The sequence below is a fragment of the Apteryx mantelli genome, chromosome 1, assembly GCF_036417845.1.
Source record: "Apteryx mantelli isolate bAptMan1 chromosome 1, bAptMan1.hap1, whole genome shotgun sequence".
Taxonomy (NCBI): Eukaryota; Metazoa; Chordata; class Aves; order Apterygiformes; family Apterygidae; genus Apteryx; species Apteryx mantelli.
In genome coordinates, this window is record NC_089978.1 from 122,588,478 (window position 1) to 122,612,834 (window position 24,357).

Consider the following 24,357-nt stretch of genomic DNA (forward strand, 5'->3'; position numbering starts at 1 on the left):
ATTTAACATTCAACAAGGAAGCACAAATTTCCTTTCTTGCTGAACCTGTAACAGCTTTTACAAATTAACAGAGTCCCAAAATGCATACACTGCATTTAATCAGAAAGGTGTTATACAGTACCAAATAAATTAAGAAAAAATAACACTACCACCCTGTTGAGTCTTTCATCCATACCACTGGTGTTAAAGAATAAAAGAAATGAGTACAGCTGAACCTTCAATGTGATATTAAAATCACAAAGTTTAATGTTATAAATTATCCAAACTATACAATTTATGTAGTTTTAATGAATATGGCTAAATAACCAAAGTACCAGTGACCTTTCCCCACAGATAAGACCATTTTCAACCTACTTTCGATTTTTTTTTTTATTTTTTATTTTTTGGTGAAAGGTGCCTTCCAAGCGGCAACTCTGAAAATTATAACTTACATGACCCTTACAGTGAACCATGATCAGGTTAGAGTAGACAATCTTAAAGGCAAAGTCTAAATCCAAGTTATATCCACCTGGAGGAAACATGATTAAAATATGATTATCAGCATGAAATGCACAAACTTTGATCCAACAAAGCTCCTAAGTTCATGTATAACTTTGGGCAACTTTAACAAATTTGCATGCTTACATTACACATGCACTTCAGTATTCATTGAATCAAAGCAATATATCTTGATGAAGTCTTTACAATTACACCATACAATGCTTAATGCCTGGGAAAAAAAAAAAACTTTCAATTCTAGACTTGGAACCCTTTTCAGCCCTAAAAAGTTGCAGATTCAGTATAGGATAATATCCTACATACTACAGAATCCTAAAAAAGCATGTAGAATAATCCCACACATATTAGAAGCATCTTTTTGCTCCTAATTCAAGTTGCTTAATACTGCAACTAACTGAGTACACCAACAGGTATTAGAGAACAGTTTTTAAAAAAGATGATTAAAGTCTTTTGAAGTAAAAATCATTACTTAAAACAAAAATGTTATCACCCACTTCCTACTTCAAGTCAATTTAACATATTTCTGGTATCCGTTAGGTGATAGCTAATGTTCACCTACATAAGAATTCAGTTTTTCAGTTCTCCAAAGTACATATACGGAACACGTGTTATAAACAAATGGTGGTGTCCAAGAAAAGCATCTTTGAACAAAAGTGAGTTTAATGCAGGTACAAAAAATTATGGTCACAGTTTATGCATGTACATAGATGCATTTATCTACACACTTTAAACCAAAGAAAATACAAGTTTCAATCATGTTTTAAAGCATCTTCAAACACATGGAGCTCCAGAAAAAGGCAAAAAAGCACCAAAGATTAAAAGTACACTTAAAGATTTTACACATAAACATTTTTGTCATATCTACTGACCAAGGTTTTAGATTTTTAAAAACTTAATACTTTAAAATTAACCCTTATTTTTTCCAAATGTATTTAAGCAAATTTAATTAGATTAACAATGTTAAGCAAAGAAAGGGGAGCCTGGGAACAGTCAAGATGATAACTGGGTCCTTAAAAATTAGTTGATAACTTCAAAGCAAAAAAACCATGAAAGTGCATTTGGCTGATAAGGTCCCCCTTGATTTCATGTTAAAACAACTTTTAATGTATTTATATATGTAAATATATATGTATGCGTATATATGTGTATATATATATGAATGATGCATTTAAGTCTCTTTTTGCAACTGCAAAAAAAAATTCTTTGGTGCCTCAAATGTCATACAGATCTCTCAAAGTGGGCCAGTCATTGGTATTAATGTAATGCACACATACCTGTGATCATAATTTTATAACCCTTTACTTTAAGCCAACTCAAAGTTAAGGCATGATTTTTTAGAATTCAAAAAAAGTACAATTTTGAATCTGTGTTCTTTTTACCTCCTAGGAAGGGAAAAAGAAGCAGAATTAATGCAAATATCTGTTTGATTTCACAGAGGATTATTAGCAGAGGCATTACTGAACTATTATGTTTAAGTTCCAGAAATACTTAACAGCGTATTTTACGATGAAACCCTTAGGTCTGCAAGTGTGAGTCACTGCTACAATGAAGAGATCTTTTATGTACCTCTTGATTTTTTACTTTTTTTTTTTTTAACATATCTGTCGATTTAAGCAAGTTCTTAAAGATCATCTTACTATAGCATACACACATTGTCATGAACTATTCAGTAAGCAAACTAGCTGAGCAGGAACAGTTGGTCTTTACTGTCCTACATTTCTGTGATGACTCCATCTGTACACATTGTTTTTCACGACTATACCTTCTGCACCTATGAGCACATTAACATTTTCAGCTAATGGCATAGAACAGGATCCAAAATAAACATTTTTAAGCTGCACAGACAGTATAACATAGTTATTAGAGGGTAAATTAGCACAGCAAATAGACAATCTGTATATTTGCCACACTTCTGTTTGGGGTCGGAAGTCCAAAAAATACAACAGCTTCTTCATGTCCTGTCTGTTAATGTGATATACAGAGGTGAAGGACTGAAATTTCCTATCTTCCCAAACTCCTTCTAGTTCTTTTTATCAACAGCCAGCTGCTGGATAAAGTGCTTAGCATCTAAGTCCAACACCTTCACTAGTCTCTGGGAAGGACTACCTTTTCAAGAGATGGTACTACATAGGGTTGTAATGTTTCTTAAGGCTGAATTGTTGCATGTTTTCTCCCTTCCTTTAGACAGTAGATAATTACTTACAGCACTGAGTTGTGATCTACCACCGCTAAGCAATATCACATAGGTGAAACGGGCTCTTCCTGATCCGTTTTTCTGAACTGGCATTTCTAATTCGACATGTGCACTGGTTTTGTCTGTCTTCATTTTTTTTTTCCTCCACGAAGCCATTTTCCAAGTTCTTTTCAGTCATATCAACAGCTGAAAGACTTCTCTCTGTATCTGCATCAAATTAGCTTAACTCTGCCCTGCTGTGCAAGTTCACCCCTCTTCACACTGTGTATTTGTTTTAGTCTGCTTCTGTTAGTATCCACACAACTTGTGCAGTGTTCTTGCATTAGTCTTCCTGCACCTAAAACAGATGTTCTATATGACATTTCCCAACAGTCTTAACATATACTTGTACCATAGCCTTGAAAAGGACTTCTCTTGCATGCATCTGATTTCCATTGTGTATAACTTACACACTTAATATCATACCAACACACTTTGCCTTGCATACTCTGTAGTTTTTGGCTATTAGAGCTGCATTCTATCTCTCTTAGATTTCTCTCTACATTCCTCTTTCTGGATTCTCAGTACAAATTTATTGAATGAGTGCCATGCTTTTCAGCAGAAAATGGAATCACATACTCAAACTCTGAAAAAGAATGCCTGGTTCCTCTATCCATGTCTTATATCATAATTACTGCGATACTTTAAGTGATGGATGGATAACCTCTAACCACACATGAAACCGTTCCCTAATTAAAACAGCTTAAGGTATCAGCTGTTTTTCTTTCCATAAGGCAATTACCATATCTGCTCTCTGTTTGCTCAACTGAATGCATTATTTTCCTTAAACTTTCATGTTAGAAAGACTGTGCCGCTAAGCTTCAATCACATTTGAAATGAATGTGGCTTTTCGGATTACTGGTACTTTGGGGATTTTGTAGCAACCTTTCTGGACTCAAAACCTGCACAGGTCCTACTATTCCTCTGGGAGTTCTATCTAGAAAATGTGCTTTGTCTTTATCATGTTTCTCTTTAGTAATTTGGGACTGCTTTGTGATTAAGGCCAACTGGGAAACAAACTGATGCTTCTTCATGTAGTGTTTTCTTACACCACTCCTCATTTGATACATTTTCCCACAACATTTAATCAGGCACCTGTAAAACAGAATATGTTGGTTATTCATTCTTCATTTTGATCCCATAAAAATCATTTTTTAAACTGGAACATTGCTTATGTTTTTCAACACTACTAGTTTCAAACATGCAAGGAAACATAGATAATTATTACAATCTGTTTCATGAGAAGTCTTTTCTATTAAAGCTGCCTACCAATTTTCACCACCTCTTTCTTATTCTAAACAGGAAGCATGACTAAACTTATCTTCCAATTTAGAGCAATATTGTGATTCAATGTTCAGGTCCCTAGTGATTTCAGTGACCTTCCTCTTTTTAAAATCTGACATACTACAACTGCTAAGGAGTTGTGTGTGTCACATCTGTTCCATCAGGTTGCCTATTTCAAGAGCCATTTTTGGTTGGTATTTAACTCTAAACAAACACTCCCAAAAGAACCATAAGACTTACTTTCATCATCTGAATCGAATCCAAAGAGCGTCTGACATTTCTTTTGTGCAAGGTGAGCCTCAAGTGCTTCTGAGTTACAGTAGATGGTCAAGCAGTTGCCACATCTAAATCTTTCTGTTGATTTGCTACAAACTTTATCTTGCTCAGAATGAGAATCTACTTTATCAGTCAAAATTTTTCTACGTTTTGGCATGCTAATGTAACGTTCATCAAGATAACTTGGAGGCAATGGTCTGACATAAGGTTTTGTTAAGATGACACCATATGAAGTATTCTCTGTTGTCTGATTTGGTTTAGAAGGTAACTGCGAGGCAGCAGCATTATTTTGGGGTGTATCATGACAATTCTGTAAAACTGGTAACACTGACCCATTTTCTGTCCTTGTTTCATCTGCCACTCTGTCCAAAGCTATTTCTGATGACTTTGATGATGTCTGCTCCAGGTCACTGTGCCCATTGACTAGTTGGTCACTAACAACACTACAGTTTTCAGAATTTGGCTGTAACACAGGTGTCTTTTGGTCTGTTGAGCTTAAAACTGTAGCACTACCCTCAGATGAGCTTTCATTTCCATTCTGAATTACATTATTTGCTTTCTTCTCAACACTTTGAATGTAAGTCTTTGGTTCTGTAGAATCCTTCCTTGACTTCCAAGTTGGAATCGGTAAATCTACAGTTTCTGTTTCGTTAATGGATGCATCACTTTCTTGGTAGCTACAAAGCAGTTCTGAAGAATCATCTGAAGAATCTTTTTCACTTGCATCTTCTGAACCTTCTGGTGTTTTATTTAAATAATGCTGAGCCTCATGTTCATACAGCAAAGGGAGCTCTTCAAATAGCTCACAACACTCTGCAAAATTGCATTGAGCTTTAAAAACACTATGACTTTTTGTATGTTCTGCCAGCTCAGTTGACAGCTTAAATCTCTGATTACAATTAAAGTGTAAACAAAAGTAAACATTCGGATACACATGTCTCTTCAGGTGGTCTATAAAATGTTGGGAATCAGCAAATTTTCTCTGACAGAACCGGCATTTTCCTTTATTCCATTTCATTATATGTTGCTGCACCTTCAAATCAGTTGGATGAGCTTTTCTTGCATGTTTATTGAGGAATCTTATCTTTTTAAACACCCTTGCACAACCATTAGCAGGGCACTTAAAGCTTCCTTCTTGATCCATAGCATCCATGTCTTTTTGAGGGCAAAAAGCTCCATTTACTTTATGAAGGACTGGTGACTCTTTACTGGAGCTTTCATCATCTTCTGGCAAGCTTTCTGTATTTAAAGCATCAGGGACATTATTAAAACAGCTGTCACAACTGCTGTTTTCAGTAACATCATCCTGGTCACTTAGATGATTTTCTACTATATCAAATATCTGTTCAGTATTCTCTTCTTCCACATCAGCACTTGGAACTATTGCAGTCACTGGTTTGTTATCTTTAGAACCATCAGAATTCCCATTCTCCAGAGAGACAGAAACCTCGGAACATTCTAGTTCATTAAAAACAGGAGTCTCCTGCCTGTCCTCAAGAACTGCAGCAAGATGTTGCCTTTCTATTTTTCTGACATGGTTTTTTAAGTGCTTCAGCATAAGTCCTCTTTGCCTGAACTTTCTGCTGCAAAGTACACAGGAAAAACTGCCCTTTTTCTGGTGAGCTTGTGCATGTCTCACAATATGACCACCAAGAAATTCCTTGTTGCATATCACACAGCGGTGCTTCGGTACAGTATGATCTAACATTTTAGACGTCTCAAGAGCTGCATGGTTCTTTTTGGCATTACCTTTGGACTGGGCTTCAGACAGGTCTTCAGTATCAAGCTCCCCATTACTTACATCTGTTAGGCAGACGTGTTCTTCACTTAAGGCCCTGTACTCTGTTATCCTCTCTGTATTTGCAGTAGAGTTTTCCAGTGTACTTTCACTTAAACGAGCAAAGGCTTTATCCCCCAATAATGCTAAGCAATTCTGCTTGATCATCAAGAAATTCCAAAACTCAGGATCAAAAAACAGACCTTTTTTTAAAATTGGAAGCAATTCAAAACGTACACGGTTTTGAACAGAACTAGTGCACTCATTGTATTCTTCATCTGCACATTTATACAAATGTTCAACAGTGTAGTATGATTCCAGGGTGCGCTCAAGAAAAAAGATTGAAAGTGCACAAATTCTGAGGATCTCCAAGTCATTTGGCAAAAAATGAGCTATCGCTTTATATATGAGACTTTTCATGTTGGGATCTTCACGGAGGTCCAGTTGTAGGGCACATCCACATATCTCAACACATATCTGAAGACCATCTTCACCAACCTGCAGAAAGGAAATTACAGTACATAGTATTGTATAATGTTATTTTCCTTATGGGCTTGCAGAAGTCTAAAGCTTGAAAGTCGAATAATAAAAAAAAAGATCAGACCCAGGGAAAAAAAATAACTAGTATAAACAGAGCTCAAAATGTCAACATTCCATGTATCTATATTCATCTACTTGCAAAATACTTGGAAGTTCAGGAAACTTCCTGCTAGTTACAGAAAAATTGTCAAAAGTAAACCCTGTCTAAAAGCATGTATATTTTAAAATAATGCTAAACAAGACCATAAAATACAGATAAGGAAATGCCCACAAATAACATTTGGTTTGCACTGAAGGCTTTGCAGCTACTGTCAACAAAACTAGATATTTTTGCCACGTGCAGCTCTGTAGTTAGAGACAATTAATTATTTGGGGATACCTTAGTGCTTATAAAACAAAACAGCAGCTAATATTATCTGATCCAGCACTATCTTCTGTCTGCATCCTGATTAACTACGCTGTTTCACTATAATTGGACAGTTAATCCAAATTTTGTCCCTGTTCTATCTCATTTAACTTGCATTGCAGAAAAATACAAGCTATAAACAGTACCCTCAATTTTCAGTGATGACCACTAAGGAAAACATAACAACCCACAGCCAAGCACTCCGATTCCTGACTTCTCAGCACTGAGTTTCTTCTTCTGATGAGCGGAATTTCCTTTCTACACTTTCGGTTGGGGGCTCAACCATGAAACTTACAATTGGGAGGAATGGTCACACTGCCCAATGTATCACTGGTTCAAGTAAAAAGAACCACAGCAAAGTTTAGGAATGATTAATACCAACTTATATTCCAATATGCGTTAACAAATATATATATACACAATGTCATATTTAGTGGGCTATTAAAAACATTATCATTCAGATACAAATAAAAGCTAAACTTTTCTAAGACTAATACATCAGGTTATTCAAGTCACCAGAAGTATTTTAGAATACATACTGAAATTAAAGTCTTGAATAACAGCAAATCAATGCATTTACTTATAATTGTACAGTAGCACCTTTGATAAAACAAATTTATGGATTTGTGTAGAAGTCAGTACACTCCTTATATTTAGGGCATAGAATATGAAGGAGCTCCGTTCAGTCAGGTTAATGATGAAAAGCAACATTTGCCTTGAAACAATCAGCACACCTGTGTGTGAAGAATTGCACATTACACTAATTTTTTGCACTGTTTTGTATAGGGTTATAACATGTTAAGCATGAAATATACTATACTTCCCTGAAGCAAAATTGTGTCTTCTATTTTAGTTCAACTCTTGCTTCCTTTATGTTATCTCAGAATATATTGGAATTGGTCAAAGTTCAGAATTTAACAAGGGAGAAAGGCAGATGCAATGGCATTACACAAGTCCTATTTCCTTAAGAAACCAGGCTAAAAACAGCAGGTATCTTTCACATTTACTTCAAACACTTATTACCAATTTCCCCATTTATTTATACAGGATGACATACTCAAACTTACTGCAACAGATAGAAAGAAAAACTTATGCACAACAGAACAAGGACTGTCATAACATCGAAGCTCATTCTGGAACTTGACAAAATTTCAACTTCTGTGTCCTTCCCTGCCCCCTCTTCACTTTCCACAAAAATGGCAACTATACAATATAACCATTACTTCTCTTCAGTTTTACTAGTAATAAAAAGAAGAGGGGGGAAAAAGAAAAACCCAAACTTACTTCATCCTTAATGACTTTCATGAAAGGGAAAATTACTCTGACATTTGTAGCAATTCTTAAAAGCTGGTAGCATTGGTCAACAAATACTTGTTTTGATGGGTTAGATTTAAGCTGCAATTTACTCCAAATGAAGATCAGGTCCCTATAAGTGCAGAACAAAATATTTTGATTAGGTTGAGTTTTAAAGAACTCTATTGCTAAGCAAGATGCATTCTTACAAACAATTATTTGCATTTCTGTAACTAAGATCTTATTTTTGATATGTGATTAATACCAGTCTAATTAACACCACAACTGTACACAATGTGCACAATGGAAAATGTAACATAAGCATTCAGGGTATCTTCTATCACTGAGCCAATTAAATATGCAACTGAATATTAATGGATTTAGTTTAGTATCAGAGAATGGCATAACAAAAGCAAATGCTACAGCATCTAGCCCTTAACATCATGTGCAATAAATGGCAGACTGAAGAAGCAAGCACTGTGTGCACTCCAAATGTATTTTGGGATTAAACTACTTTCAGTGCCATGAGGAGGAAAAGAATTCTCTGAATGTGGAAAACCAGAGCATAGTAGAAAATTAGTCTCTGATACATTCTATTGATAGGAAATATTGATGTTTTCCAGTTATACACATTACAACACAATTGTCTTTTTTGACTGCTGATATCATTGAGCTTTCTAGTCCCAGCAATTGTATGAAAGTATTAGCCCCTGCTGCTAAATACTCATATATCTCTACGATCAAATAACATTTCTGAGCGATACAAGGAAGCATAAGAGAAGAATGGATTGCTAGCCTCCTGCAGAGGAGCACCTTGCGCACAAGTAATGCATTTAGTTTATAAAATATAGCTGATAGAAGTCTACAGCCTGTAAAAAAGTTCTATGCTCTTTAATTCAGAGATTCTGCAAGGTAACTGGACCTTTATTTAATTAAAACAATGTCAAGATTTGCCACCACATCAAAGATTTTACTCAGAAGTAGATATGGTCAGGACCAGGCTGAAATCCCACCACAACAATACAATGCAAGCAGGGGCCCACTCAGACTTTCATCTTCTGAAAGAACACACTTTTTCTTCCATCAGTCTCCTCCCTCAGAAAACCCAAACCCAGTTACTGAAAAAATATTTGGCTGACCTTCCAAAATCTCTAGTCTGTGCCAGGTACAAATCAGGCAAACCTTTTGTGACTAAGCTTGTCTAGTCATGTCAATGTCTGCATGAAGAGAAATGACAGAACTGACTGTGTCACAACACCAACTTCACTTCTAAATTTAGGACAGCTCAATAATTCCACATAACTCTAAGTGCTAATTGGGCCACATATGAGATCTTGATTGTTTTCTTTTATTCAGAACCCAAGAAAACTGAAGTCAGGAGAAGCCTCAAGCTTACATGGGGCAGACAGTTAAGAAGGGAAGCGCTACAAGCCACTCTACACATAGCAGATTAGTCCTAAAGGTTTTCTACTTTCACCAGGTTGGAAAACTAAATGTTTGAAGGCTCTTTGCAAACTTCATGTGGAAGTTTGAAACTAACCAGTGTCTCCATGCACCCATTCATTTAAACCATTCATAAAAATCCAATACAATTTTCAGCCTAAAGTATGAAAGAAAGAACATTTTTGCTAAGGATGCTGTTAAATAATACAGCTATTTGAACTCACTGCATGCTGCCGTTGAACAGAATAGTAGATACTGCTCTTTCTTTTATTCTGCTTTGTCTCATACTATTTCAGAGCAAGCTGTTTCAATGCTAACCCCAGAGGAAACTCAAATTATTTTCCTGTTGGATTAGCAGCTCAGTGGCTTACCATGGGTTCAGACAAGTGCAAAGGCTGGCACAAGAAAAGAGCAGAAAAGAGAATGGGGAAAACTGAAAGCAGAAGGAACAGCTCCATGGGTGAAGAGAAAGCCATTAAATCACTTTAACCACTATCTGACTAGACCCTGAAGTGAAATGTTTTAGTCTTACTCCTCCATGTAGCCACTGAGGCTCCTCCTTCTCAGGAAGATTTCTGACTGATAATCATTAAGGGTTAAAGCATTTTCAAAGAACTGATTAGATCCCACTTTAATCATTTACATGCTTCAGATACCAACTTTAATTACCATTGAAGTCACCTGCATTTGGGACATTTGTGTGTCACTCACCACAAGACAGATAATATTTGAGATGATATAGCCAGGGGTAGCTTTCTAATTGCTAGCATAGTATGATATAGAAGTGTACTGCTCCGTGACGTTTACTCAACTTCTTGGATAGAATAACTTAGTTTGTACTCAGCCCTGTGCTTAACTATTATTGACAGGTCGAGGGCAATTTATATTGGTATGCTAAGGTCAGAGAATTGGGTACCTCTTCATCACAGGCAACCAGATAGTCCAGCCTGTTAACTGCCCTTCCCTCTCCCCAAAATTGCCACAACATTGTGTGCCTCCATCAGCAAACTATGAAGATAGCTTAGTCTGTCCTACCTTACCCTAGATCTAAAATTTTTGCTATTATTGAAAAGGAAAAGCCTGTCTTTCCTTAAATATAGATAGCACACTACCAAAATGCATATGCTGAATAATTATCCAAATCAATAACACTACCTAAAAAACAAAGACTGATCAAATTTGTGGGAAAAAAAGTTCTTGATTTATTGACATAAGAACTACCTGAAAACAGCTAAAACTGCATTTAAAGGCTGCCTGGCACAGAAGGCAAGCCATTCTGCTAAGCCTGTTCCATAAAAATTCTTGTCTTTCTGAAGAGAGTTGACTGACACAGGAAAGTCATTAATCACATCATTATGGACTGATCTCCTATCAATACCTGTTACACATATTATTTATATATGCACAGTATTTCTAGCAAGACTAAACACAGCTTTTTTGTGATGCAGGCGTAAGGGGGCTTCACTTCAGAAAAACAATGATAATTTGGATCATCTGAATCTAGGATTTATTCCTCACACCAATGAAAAGAGCTTTGGAACAGAGCTGCTCAAAGTCCATCCTTCACTGAGATAACATGAGAAGTAATGGTTTCAGTTCAAAGAACTACTTAATATAGGCTGCTTCACATGAAGAGATAACAACTATCTACTGTTTGCAGCTTCCTAATCTGTTATCTTTGCTGGTAGATTTTGACTTAGCAAGTCTCTGCTAGGTCTGCAAGATCCTCAGTCCTCAACAAGGCTACATGACTTTTGCTGTGCATAGCACTGAAGAAAAAACAAAACAAAACAAAACCAAACCACTTCTCTGGGGAAAAAGTCAAAATTTGTGCTAATTAAACCTGACTCCAAATTCTTCCAAAACTTGAATGCTGTTACAGTCATTCCTTTTTGCTTCATAAGATTTGTCCTGATTTGCTTTATCTTAAGCATTATGCAGATTTCTCCTCTTGCTGCATATGTAATTGTGACTGCTAAGCATCTGCAAAGAATCAAGCAATGATTCTAGCTGCACAGACATAACTGCTCTAAATTCTTTAAAAGATCCTCAAGTTTTATATTCTGAACAGAAATTAAATATTAAAAGATAAAAATGCTTCCATGATGAACAGATAACTAACAGTGCAATAGGCATGTCTGGAATTTCATTGTTGACATCCATTTTGCCAGAATATTAGGACAGACATCTTGTTTTTAATAACAGTTTTTTACATTGGATAACACAGAACTTAACGTTATCAACTGGATAACAGCAAGATTAACATGCATGTTATTACTGCAGAAGGTATAAAAAGCAAGCTTTACCTCTAATATTTAAAATGCACTTCTTAAAAGACTGAGACCCTGAAGCAGAAAGAGCTATCCATATAACTGATTTTTGTGGGCTACATCTGGAAATTTCTTGCTAGATAAGAATTCAAGTGATACAGCATTTGGGCAGGAATCAGCAGAGCTGCATTCCAGTCTGAAGTTGGTCCCTGGGCCTCAGACAAGCCATGTACCTTCTAATGTTGAGCTTCTTCACCTGTATTATGGGCACAGTCATGCCCACCTTTTTCTGGGCAGACTATGGATGAAAAATGCTACAGAATAACTAGGTATTGCCAATACTCTGTATTATAAGTTTATTTCATAATCAGATTTCCAATGGTTTTCATTCAACAAAATCAGTTACTCGTCTAATAGCTAAGACAATTTTATTAGAGGAAACAAAACATTGTGTCCAACCTTCATTACTTCCTCTTAAAAAAAGTGAGAGAAGACATCTTACTTTTTGATTCCCTGAAACTGGGGAACAGGGAAATGCTTTCTAGATTCCAAACTGAAGTTAGTTTTAGAACTAAGCAGATCAATAATTTGATCTCAAATAATTGAAAAAAATTCAAAGCTTTGCTGACTGAGCCTTTTTGCCTCAACTACATAATTAGACCACTTAAGCATACTTTATCAAGGCAGGTATACATTACTTTACGTACAAAAGTTATATCAACAGAAGGATTACCTTCCTTAGACATCTTTCAGAACTCAGAATGAAGCTTGTTCTGACAACTCGCTTTAGAAAATATGTATTAAAACCATAAAAATGTCCAACTATCTGTTTGACTGTGTGTACAAAGACAGTCTCATTTAAATCTTTTCTAGAGAGAAACCATTTACCTTGTGGCTCTGTTTATGAAGTAATAATTCACATAATTCATAGCATATATTCAAAAGCATAAATTCTCTTTCTAGATACATTTCTAACATGAAACAGTTTGGTTATTATGAGTACAGCCATCTAGCTGCACAGCAAAATATCTGCAGTGCCAAAGAGTCTACAGGCAGCTTATTGTTACACTTTGCTAATAATAATTACCATATTTATAGGCATTTACAGCCTAAAGAATCTAAAGGCTCACCCTTCTGTTACTTTGAAACAGTTAAGTGTCGAAACAGTTAATAAGCACTATGTAGGCTGCCACTGTACAGGATTGTGTAAAAGGTAACAGGCATAACAGATGTATTAGGAACATTTAAATGTCATGTTAGAATGTTTTTATCTGGTATTTTAAAGTTCAGCTACATCTCAAAGTTAAGATTACTTTCTCTTTTGGCAATAAGCACTTATTATCTGCTAAACTGCTTCACCAGAAAAAAAGTATTTACCATATACAATACATGTCCCCATTTTGGAGCTGTGGGACTAGGAACGATTCACATAGTTGTAAGGCTAAGGTAGTCTTCCCTTCTTTTTCAGTGTTGCAGATGATCTCAATTCCACTCTTGCAATCAGTCCTCAACAAGTGCTATACAATTAAAATAAAATCAACTTAGATAAATTTGCTAACATGAAATAAAAAAACCTATCAGACATTGCTATATTAAAGAAGCCACTGAAAACTTTAAAAATTGCTAGTAACAGGACTTTCTTTGGCACAACTTTTGTGTAGGTTTGTAAATAGATACTTTGGACAGATGAAGAGCTCTTCAGTATTTCTTAGACTAATGACAATCAGCATAATTGTCTGAGAAATTAAACACTAAGCATACACAAAAACCTTTTTTGTACAAAGGTAGCCTGTTCTTAAAACAAGGTTAAGAAAAGCACTGTTTTGCAGTAAGTGCTATCAATGATAAAAGTATAACCACATTTAGCTATAGGGTGCCATTTTACATACTGGGGCAACATTAAAGAATCTTTGTTTAAGGCTAACAAGACTAAATAGTGTACAAAACACTAGACTGACATCAAGTATGTTTAAGTGCTTTTGCTAGCCCCATTGTAAAATAATAGTCATTACACTGAAGTTAGAAAGTATCAGTGACTTAAGTTACTTAGGGAATATACTCATAGGCAAACTTGACCAAAAAAATTGCATTTAGGTCAACAAGATTTGTACTTACTTACATTTATCTTTCCAAAGCTTAAGTGAGCACTGAGTTAAGCAATACCAGTCTAGTTGCCTGATTTTACGACATTTGGTGCTACAAAAATAGAGTTCCATATGCTCCTCTTGACAATTTGTATACAGTAAGTATAATGTATCACTTCATTAAAAAAAAAATGTATACTGACAAACAATACCTCCTGGAATAGCTGATCTTCTAATGGTGACATATAAAGACAGGTGAAAAGAGCTTGATGGAAATACAGATCTTTACTGATATCTGGATGATTTATGCAAGATTTGATAAGAGCCATTGCCTCAGGGATGCGTTCACAGGCAATAAGGTATCTGGCACGTAGTTCAAAGAACAGTGGATTTTCAGAGCTTAAATATTTGTTAACTGTACAGAAAAGAAAGATTTAAAGGCAATTAGAATATGAAGTCCAAGCAACAAATATACTTAAATTTAATGTTGTTTTTATAGTGTAATGTCAACAAATAATATATAAAACAAAAGTCTCTGCCAAAGAAGCTATCAAATATTTAAATAAATACCATCATCAAGAATCTGTCTTTCTGCTTGGAAACAGAAATTGTTATTTTTCTTACACCAGTCATCTAACTAATTCAGTATTTTGTTTCTAACCGATCAACAAAAGATGCTGCAAAAGATTAGTAAAATAAATACTATTTAGAAGCAGATATGAACAATCTTCAGAAAGAAAGTCCAGTCCTTTCTCAGCACTGGAGTCTGGCTGATTGTCTGAAGTATAGGATCTACATCGCTTCCAACACTATAGACACAGATGTTCAAAACAGCTCAGGATACTCCTTACCCATTAGAATGGAAGAACTCAGAGTGGGAAAAGTTATCTACAATTCACATGCTGTTGTTTTAAGTAGCATTGAACACCTTGATTTTGCTTGAATAAGAGGAAAGTGTCTCCCCTGCCCCCCCAAATCCTGCTGGATACACTTCTAAATCTTAAATACCTAAATATCTTTAAATTCTAGCCCCTGGTTTTGGAAATCTGCTTTTCAGATCTACAAATTCTAATCTTAAACTTAGAGCTAGAATTTTAATGAAACTGTTGCAACTGAAAGATAGATGCTCATAAAATACTTAGCAATATTTATGTAATTGGGAAGTAATGGACTATGTAGATGATGATATGCTTTAGATCTCTAGTTGAAAAGAAATGATACAGATTCTAGTATCTCTAAGGATTAACAGCTAAAATATAACTCAAGGCTATTAAATTTCAGGATGATGCTTATATTTTGAGAATCATTTGCATCCTGTCAAGTAAACGCACACTCTAAGGTATTAATAATGTGTTAATATTTATGCAATGCATTGGACAATATGGCCTGATCTTCTGCTTATATTCTCAATAGCTACCTCAAGACAGAAATAGTCAAAAAAGACAATTTTTAGTGTATACACTGAAACATTGTGTAAGTGTTCCATATGCAAAAAAGGAGAGATTTCGATTTAAAGTCAATGAAGGCTAGGAGCAAGAATGTGAAGTTTATATGTTAAAAAGAACCTGTATAAAAAAAGTTCCAAGCAACTGAAAGCGACAATTAAAAGAATTCAAATAAAATAAATGAAAGGGGTTATTGAAAACCATAATTTGAACAGCCAAGAGTAAAATTTCCTCTGAAATAAAGAGATTACTTGTGTAACAAGCTTTTGATTAAAAATGTATATCTATTTTTAGAGGAACCATGGCTTGAAAGACATTCCCTATACTCAAACAGGATTTGTCTCTGTGCTGTCTGTATTTTTATGATGGCTAACAATATGATGTGCAAGTGAGAATAGGGAATATTATTCAAGGTGATACAAGATTTTAGATTTCTTAATGGATGTACCACAGATTCCACCGTAAGAGAAGATCTTATTTCCCACTATCCACCAGCACTTCTGAGTACAAACACAGCAAAGAGTAAGACTAAAAGAAAAGCTAGCATTTAACAGCCCCTCCTTTTTTGAATTAATATACTTAGAATCACAAACCCAATCATCAGTTTCATAAGAAAACTCTATCCAACAGTTTATAGGATATTCATATCGTTAAATTAGGCCAAGAATATTTATCTCTTGTATCTGTTAAGGTTTAAAAAGCAGTACATATAACAGTTGACTGTAACATCCTTTTCCCTTAAACGAAGAGGGGAAAGACTGCAATTCACAATACTGCTTGACTTGTTAACTTATTTCCATTTTCTGGGTTATAAACTCTTAGGACAATATGCCCCTTCACTCCTTAAATGAGAATTCCACTTCTGACAGCATGAATTTCCAGTGAATGGGTCTCCTCTACACTCCAAAACTGTTTTTAAACAGACCTTGAGTTTCAACTAAACAGCTCGCAGGATTCTGCTCCCTCTATAGCGCAATGCTTTCTTTTTCCAAAGAGACTTTTACAGCTCTTCTAACCCTGCAAAGCAGAAGACAACTTCCAACTGTAGTAGCACTTAGACAAATCTGCTGTACGTTAAAAACATCTTGGGGAAAACAACATCTATTCTTGTCCCGGTAGAGTGTGCAGTGCTTTGCTTTAAGGTAATAGATATCAACCATCAACTCGGAAACTAATTAACTGCTTACATCTGAATTTTTCCTCAGTTTACTATATTTGCTTCCTGAAGTTCACAGTAGGCTCTCGCATGATGTATTCCCCCTAATCTGTTAGAAGTTTATTGTTTCTATGTTTCAAGAAAATTAAGGGGCACATCAAACCCCGATATTTTCCTTTAAAACCAGACTGCCTTCCTTTCCAGCCTTCTCAAAATATGCTGCAATTCATGTAAGGACAAGCTTTGTCTTGGCCTAGCCTTCTCTGTGTAACTAATGAATCTAAGATAGGATAATGTAGTTCATACGGTACATATCATCAATCTGACTTTCACAGGTAATGGTTGGTGATTCAGCAATAAGTTTTCCTCATTTAAAATAGCATCCCTGAGAGAACAATATGGCCAAGTTTTAAAATATACACCAAATACTGTCAGCTGATAAAGCAGCACAGAATATTTTCTCTGAGTCCAATTTCACAAGAATCACATTTTAGAGGAAGAGACAAAAACAAAGCTTCCAAAAGATATCATCTATAATAAAATGTTTGTCATCACAGGTGAGATATGACAAAGGTGCGTGTGTGCGGAAATCTGAAGATAAAAGGAGGAAGAAAACCTCAGCAGAGGGGAAGGAGATGTAGCCTGCAACAAAAGGAAACAGAACGATCATCTAATGATTACAGGTAGTCTCATTCTTACTCTGCCAGGTTAAAACTAGGTAAAGATCCTCAAACTGTTACTCCCTGTATAGAGGCCTCATGCTGATCAAGACAGTCAACAGTCACAAGGAAAAGGACTAAATTACTCCTTGCTGGAGACATGGAGACTGAACAGAACAGTTCTGTTTACTACCGAGTCATAAGTACTTTCTTTCTTTCCTGGGACATCCTCTCATTAGTCTTTTTGGATTACAACTCAATCTTCCATTTGAGACCCAGCTTTAGAACATAACCACCAAAACTTCTAGAGTTAATAGTGTGACATAGAGCAAGACAAGGATGATCTTTGTTTTCATTGTGATTCTATATGTATTTGACTCAAGTTTATAACATCTACACAAAAATACACAGGCAAACTGTGTCGCTTGGGTGATTACTCCACAAGAGAGACAAAACAGCTATCAAGGATTTCCCACTTAATCATGTTAATTTGTTATTAAACCACATTCTGTAGTTAAGGAGGTGCCTCATTAAGCTTTTCTGACTTTATAGGCCTCTTCCTCCCACTGTAGCATGAACACGTTGTCATAAACGCACAGTAATGAATTTGAATCATGCATTATACAATGCTAACTAGAGGAGAATAGTTCAAAAAAAGTATTTTCTGTCACTATCAAGTGGAGACAAATTTAAAGAGGTCCTCTGTTAACATTACTAACCTCTCATAATATAAATCACTAGCAAAGACTTATTTACTATAGTTTGGTTATACACCATTTTACTCCTAGAAACTTCCATGAACAATCAGGCTAGCTTTATTTTAGTGCACTGTTAAAAATGCTGTTTTACGCTGAAGCCCTAACAGAAAATTAAGAGAGCTCCTTCTCATAGTCCCAAATGTAGGAATTACACATACTATAGTAATAACAATAATAAAAAACATGCCAGATGCAGTCACAGGCCTCATCCTAAATAGACCAGGAAAATAAAAGCCCCAAACGCAAGTATTTACAATTTAAAAACAAGAAATAAATGAGTCAGAGTACCATGAGACAAACTTAAACATCAGGACCTTCACTCACCACAATACTTCAGCAGCCTAACCACAGTCAAGTCTTTCTGTGTACTCTTTCAGGGGGTAAATACCTTGATCTGGTAATTCATTTTATAAGTGACAGCTCAATAGTCTCTTGTATCGTAGTAATCTTATTGCTATTCTATAAAAGTAAATTTAAACTACTGGCAAAAAAAATTTAGTTTCTTTTTAATAAAAAAGGGACTGGTAGCTACTACGGGAGGAAAAAAAAAGTTAATGTGCAATGCCATATGACAACACCTGAACCCAATATGAATAATGCATAATGTAATCACATTTTTCAGAACTCTAAAAAATTACTGTGGTAAATGAAGTACCTAATTCCTGTGATACAGGCTTTGCTTTAAGAATTGCTTGTAATACTGGATCCTCCCATGGTCCACCATCTCGGATAATTCGAGTCACTAGTTCCAGGTTCATATTTCTGTATTTATTTAGAAGATTCTGACATTCCTATGAGTGAAAAGAAAAGTATGAAGTTAGAAAAGAAAGATGCCTAACAATAAAGTTAGCCCACACAAAAGACTTTAAACAAGAAAACCCACATATGTTTACATATTTCTCAGTCAACAATTCAACATTTGAAGTCTTAAATTGATTAGGTCTATAAAAAGTCCTAAAGCAACAACTCACATTCTCTAAAAACAGTAAAATGCAAACTCCTCTCCTTGAATTTGGAGGTATTATTGGCATACTCTGTAGGAGAAATCTTTACCTGATGCTAGTCTGCACTGATTTACGCATATTGACATTGGGAATTGGGATCTGGTTATTGAGCCCAAATTCTACCAGGTTTTAAGGGGAAAATTTGAATTAATCCATGTGAGTCACCAGGCCTCAGGCAATCTTTTATCCAAAGCTCTACATAACATAAACCACATATGCCTTCCAGCGCTTGCTTAAAATAATCTGGAAGCAGTTCTATATATATATATATATCTCTACACACACACACACACACATATATATATAGTGTGTGTGTGTGTAGATATATATATAGTGTGTGTAGATATATAGTGTGCGTGTACACACAGTGCGTGTATATACATAAACAGTGCGTGTATATATACAGTGTGTGCATGTATATAAATAGTGTGTGTGTATATAGTGTGTGCGAAATAGTGTGCGTGTTCGAAATACAGTGCATATATAGAGTGTGTAGTGCGCGTGTAGTGCGTGTGCATGCATATATTTGTGCATATATATAGATACAGTGTGCATGCGTATACATAGCGTGCGTATGTATACAGTGTGCGTATGTGTGTGTATAGTGTGTGTTTGTGTATGTGTGTGTATAGTGTGTGTGTGTATAGTGTGTGAGATATATATAGTGTGTGTGTGAGACTGTGGGGGGGTGATATATAGCGTTTGCATGAGAGATATACAGCATGAGCGCGTGTGATACACACAGCATGAGATACACACAGCATGAGAGATATATAGCGTGTGCACGCGTGAGAGATATATAGCGTGTGCGAGATATAGCGTGTGCACGAGATAGTGTGTGAGATATATAGCGTGTGTGCGCGAGATATACAGTGCGAGATATACATAGTGTGTGAGAGATATATACTGCGCGCGCGAGAGAGACATAGTGTGTGGGAGAGATACATATAGCGTGCGATAAATAGCATGTGCACGAGATAGTGTGTGAGAGATATATAGCGTGTGTGCGTGAGATATACAGTGCAAGATAATATATAGTGTGAGAGATATATATAGCATGTGTGCGAGACAGCGTGCGCGTGAGATATATAGACAGCGCACGAGAGAGACAGTGTGTGTGGGAGAGATACATATAGTGTGCAAGATATAGCGTGTGCACGAGACAGTGTGTGAGAGATATATAGCGTGTGTGCGCGAGATATACAGTGCGAGATATACATAGTGTGTGAGATATATAGACAGCGCGTGAGAGAGACACATATAGCGTGCGCGGGAGAGACGCATAGCGCGTGTGTGCGAAAGTGTGCGTGAGAGTGTGTGTGCGCGAGAGATACAGAGCGTGTGCGCGAGAGATCTATAATGTGAGAGAGCGAGCGCGTGAGTGAGAGAGATCTATACAGAGTGCGTGAGTGAGAGAGATCTATACAGAGTGCGTGATACACACACACACACACACACACACACAAAGATTTCTTCTGTTGTTATTTGCTGGTGAACGTGTCAACATTAATGCTAATCAACAGCAGAATTGTAATCAGCACAACCTAAGTTTCAAAGGGAAATAAAATAGCGTTTTAATTTTTTGTTTTAATTGTTTCTTTTCGGTTATTTTAATCTGTTCTTTCCAAAAGGGCTAAAATGACTGCTTCTATTCACACACAGCTTCAGATACCCTTTTTTGCTGTAAATTTTTACCTTTGATTTCTTCTCAATTTCTTCTATTATGTTCAGATGAGTACAATTGATAATAAAGGCTGGTTAAGTAACTGAAACAATGCTTTTCACTACCATTTTGGTTATAAAACAGATTCAGAAATTCCTTATTAAGAAAATCTTGTAAAGACATATTTTAACATATTCATTGTTTAAAAGGCAAGGCAGTTGAGTTATACCACAAAAGCAGAGAAGCAAGTACTATACATCTCATTTTTTCTTAGTTCTCTGTCTGGTTCATACACTGTCTTTGAAAAGCACTTGAGACTGCCAAGAGGGCCCGTAACACTTGTACAAGATACCATACCTACTCCTAGGGCTTGCTAAAGCCACTCCTTGACCCCATTCTTCAACTAATTCTAATCAAGCATATAACTGCTGCTGTTTTGATAATTAACATCAGTAGTGCTGACATATTAATTTGAAGCAGCAATAGCAAACAGGTATCAACATAAAAACAGCAAAGGGATAGCTGTTTTTCAAACTGCAGTTTTGTTATCAGCATTAATAGAAGAAGCACCCCACTTTTCACCCTTTCTTTCCAAACCACAAAGCTTCATTTCTCATGCTGGCACAAGCATTTGTCTTTCCATGCAATGAACTCAATTCCACATTGAAAAGCTTATCTGGCAAAAAAAAGGTTAAGTTTCTAAAGCCAGGATCAGTACTCTGATGCAGTTGTACCTAGCCACACAAAAACTTGCCCCAGTCCAGGCAAGAAGTCTTAAACAATGCTAGCTTATGCTGATCTGAAGAGTTCATTGAAGCTTAGCTTTAACTTCAAGGTTACAGTTTAAAACAGCAGAGGGAAACTTCAGGTTTCATGCTGTGAACTGGTACAAGGCACTGGATGACACTAATCTCCAATTAGATAAAAACCAACAGAAAGCTTCCCATTTCTGTATGGGAAATGCATAAAATATGTCTTTAATAGAAAGGCTGGTACCACAAAGAAAGTGAATTGCATTTTACTTAGTCCAGACAGATTCAAATATAAATAATGACAATGAATACAAGAACAAATGGCTTCAAATACCCTATGTACTTTTGTATGCAAGTAAAGCAACTATCTTTTTTCACTATAATGGCTTCTTTCATCCAGGTTATATACTTTAATATTCACAAAAAATGTTTATGTGCTAAAATAATATTACCAAAGATTTATATGAAAGTAGGCAACACTACCTGGATAGAACCTAAAATATCTTTCAAAGGATCTTCATAGAACTCATCCTTTCCAAAGAACAGCAGCAATTCAAAAAAACTCCTAAAAAACAGAAGTAGCAACAAGTCAACCAAGCTAAAAAAAAAAGTTAATTCAAAAAGAAAACAATCACAATTCTATTGTTTTTCACAGCACTAAGAATAAAATAGAACTTTTATAAGCTCTAGACCCTTGCCCATCCCAACACAAGTCACTGAAACGTTTGGCTAATGCCCAGGCTCTCTGAAATGCTACTCATTTCATAAGCTTTAGGTTGGTCTCTTGAGCTGGATTTTGGCAGCGACTTTTTTCCCCTCGAGCAAACTTTTCATCAAGCATGAAATCATAAGTAGAATACATTCACAGCTATAGATAAGCTACCCAAAAAGTCCAAATCAACAATAAAATATATAATACTTAAACATAAGTTTAACCCAGCCACACCCTTTTCATAACCTCAGGACATCTAGACTCACAGTACCTGCCTGCTTTCCTCCCCCAACAACCACAACATCCTCCACACTGTTGTTCTCCATTCTCTGTTCCAAAAAGGAACCTTCCTCAAAAAGCTAAAGAATTTGTCGGATAGGCAGTAATTTTACAGAAGAAAGAGGACAACTGTAAAACTACTAGAGGGTGCACCATATATAAGGAATAACATTCAAAGAACAGTAACTTTACTTAAGTGCAAATTCCCAACAATTCATGTTTTCAAGTATGATAAGCAACTTTTACTGACACATTTTATTCCATTTCAATCTGTCCTGATGTAATGCCCACTGAAGTCTCTCTAGGAAGAAGGGAGAAGAAGTTTAAAGGTGCTACTAATTTCATATATCTCAACAAAAGCCTTTGAAGATTATTTGCAAAAAGACAGATTTGGTGGAAATATGCAAGTGAACTATGTTCACCTTCTGCATGGCACTCAAATGAATTGGCAAAACTTCAACTTCACCACAGACAGTTTTTAGGCAAATCAGCTTCATGCTGCAGCAGCATGAACTTGCATGTGTCACTTCAAAAGAGGCAGAAGATAAGGGAGCAGACAGGATTTAACTGTTCAACATCAGACTAGACTCAAGCTGACTGAAGCATCAATCTAACTATGGCTTCCACGTTTTCCACCATCTTAAAATAATTGTGTGCCCCCCCCTTTTTTTTTAATTTTAAATTAATATGATGACAATGACAAACAATCCTGATTGTGAAATCAGACTGGTAAAAATTAGCTTTCCAGAGCTGAGGTCAATTTTAGGTCTTCACTTTTAGAAGTATGTTTCCAGACATTACTGCAAGTCAGTGAATTCTATCAAAATCAAGGTAGTTGCATCTTACACATCTGCAGACATCTCCAGTGCACCTGCCACTGCTCTTGCCTTCAGCTTGAGAAGTTTTATTGCTTTTTGGAAAAGAGGTAACTACCAAGCATTCCACTAACACAACCTGCAATTGCTGATTGGGACAGTTATGAGCAGCAGGCAAAAAACAAGCGAATGTGAGGGGGAAGTGATGATAATTCAGAGTTGAAGGAAAACACAGTACTGAAAACACAACTGCTTACATTGAGGGTGTTTCTGAAACACGACTGAACAGCAAAGGCTTTCCACCTCATAACAGAAGAAAACATGAATTTTCTTCTTAACAGTATTCTAGACATTTTACAAAATGAACAAGGAGAATAAGGAGGCAGAGAGGAAAGGAGAAGTCCTGAAGAAGTTTCAGCACTCTTCCACTTATAGCTTTTGACCCAAAATCCTACTGATGGCAATTTCTTTCCTGACTAGAGCATTTAGTCTTTTGTTGCAACATCTGTTGAAGTATAAAAGGCAGATTTTCAAATAGCTGGACTAGGGATTAGAAGTTTTGCATAATAATTAAATTCACTGTGCAATTACCTCTCAATTTAAAGTCAATCTTATACCCTCAGTATATCTAAGTAACACCCAAAGCACTCTTACAAAGCAGAACACCTTGTTTTTAAACACAGCAAATCCAAAAACGTTTAAGAGCAGATTAAATTCAGGTTTTCTCTCAAGAGCATTTTCAGAAGTACTGTGGATTAAAAGATCTTAATATTTATATAAATAAAAGGAAGGTTTCTATGGGAAATAATTATGAAAATAGTGGAAAATGTAAATGAAATTATGCTTCCTTTAAATTATACTCCATTAAGTTCTTTCTTAGCCAGTAGTAAATTATATTGAAAACAAACCTAGTAAATTTAAGATACGCATTAACTTTTGTAGTCTTATGTTCAATGACAAGATTTTTCTCCACATGAGGTCCTTGAATCTCAACTCAAATAGAGAATTAA

At 35.8% G+C, this 24,357-nt stretch overlaps 1 protein-coding gene across 1 annotated transcript in view; it reads right to left on the reverse strand.

Moving 5' to 3' along the window:
• Positions 1 to 1,140: 1,140 nt before the first annotated feature.
• Positions 1,141 to 24,357, reverse strand: part of ZNF654 (zinc finger protein 654) — a 40,120-nt gene continuing 16,903 nt past the window's right edge. Inside the window, exons 3-9 of the mRNA XM_067300472.1 lie at positions 22,025 to 22,106; positions 18,778 to 18,913; positions 14,317 to 14,519; positions 13,398 to 13,537; positions 8,299 to 8,440; positions 4,256 to 6,566; positions 1,141 to 3,826 (exon numbers count right to left, since the gene is read on the reverse strand). Coding sequence (XP_067156573.1) covers positions 3,819 to 3,826; positions 4,256 to 6,566; positions 8,299 to 8,440; positions 13,398 to 13,537; positions 14,317 to 14,519; positions 18,778 to 18,913; positions 22,025 to 22,106 — 3,022 coding nt within the window. The 3' untranslated portion in view covers positions 1,141 to 3,818. The remainder of the gene's footprint in view (positions 3,827 to 4,255; positions 6,567 to 8,298; positions 8,441 to 13,397; positions 13,538 to 14,316; positions 14,520 to 18,777; positions 18,914 to 22,024; positions 22,107 to 24,357) is intronic.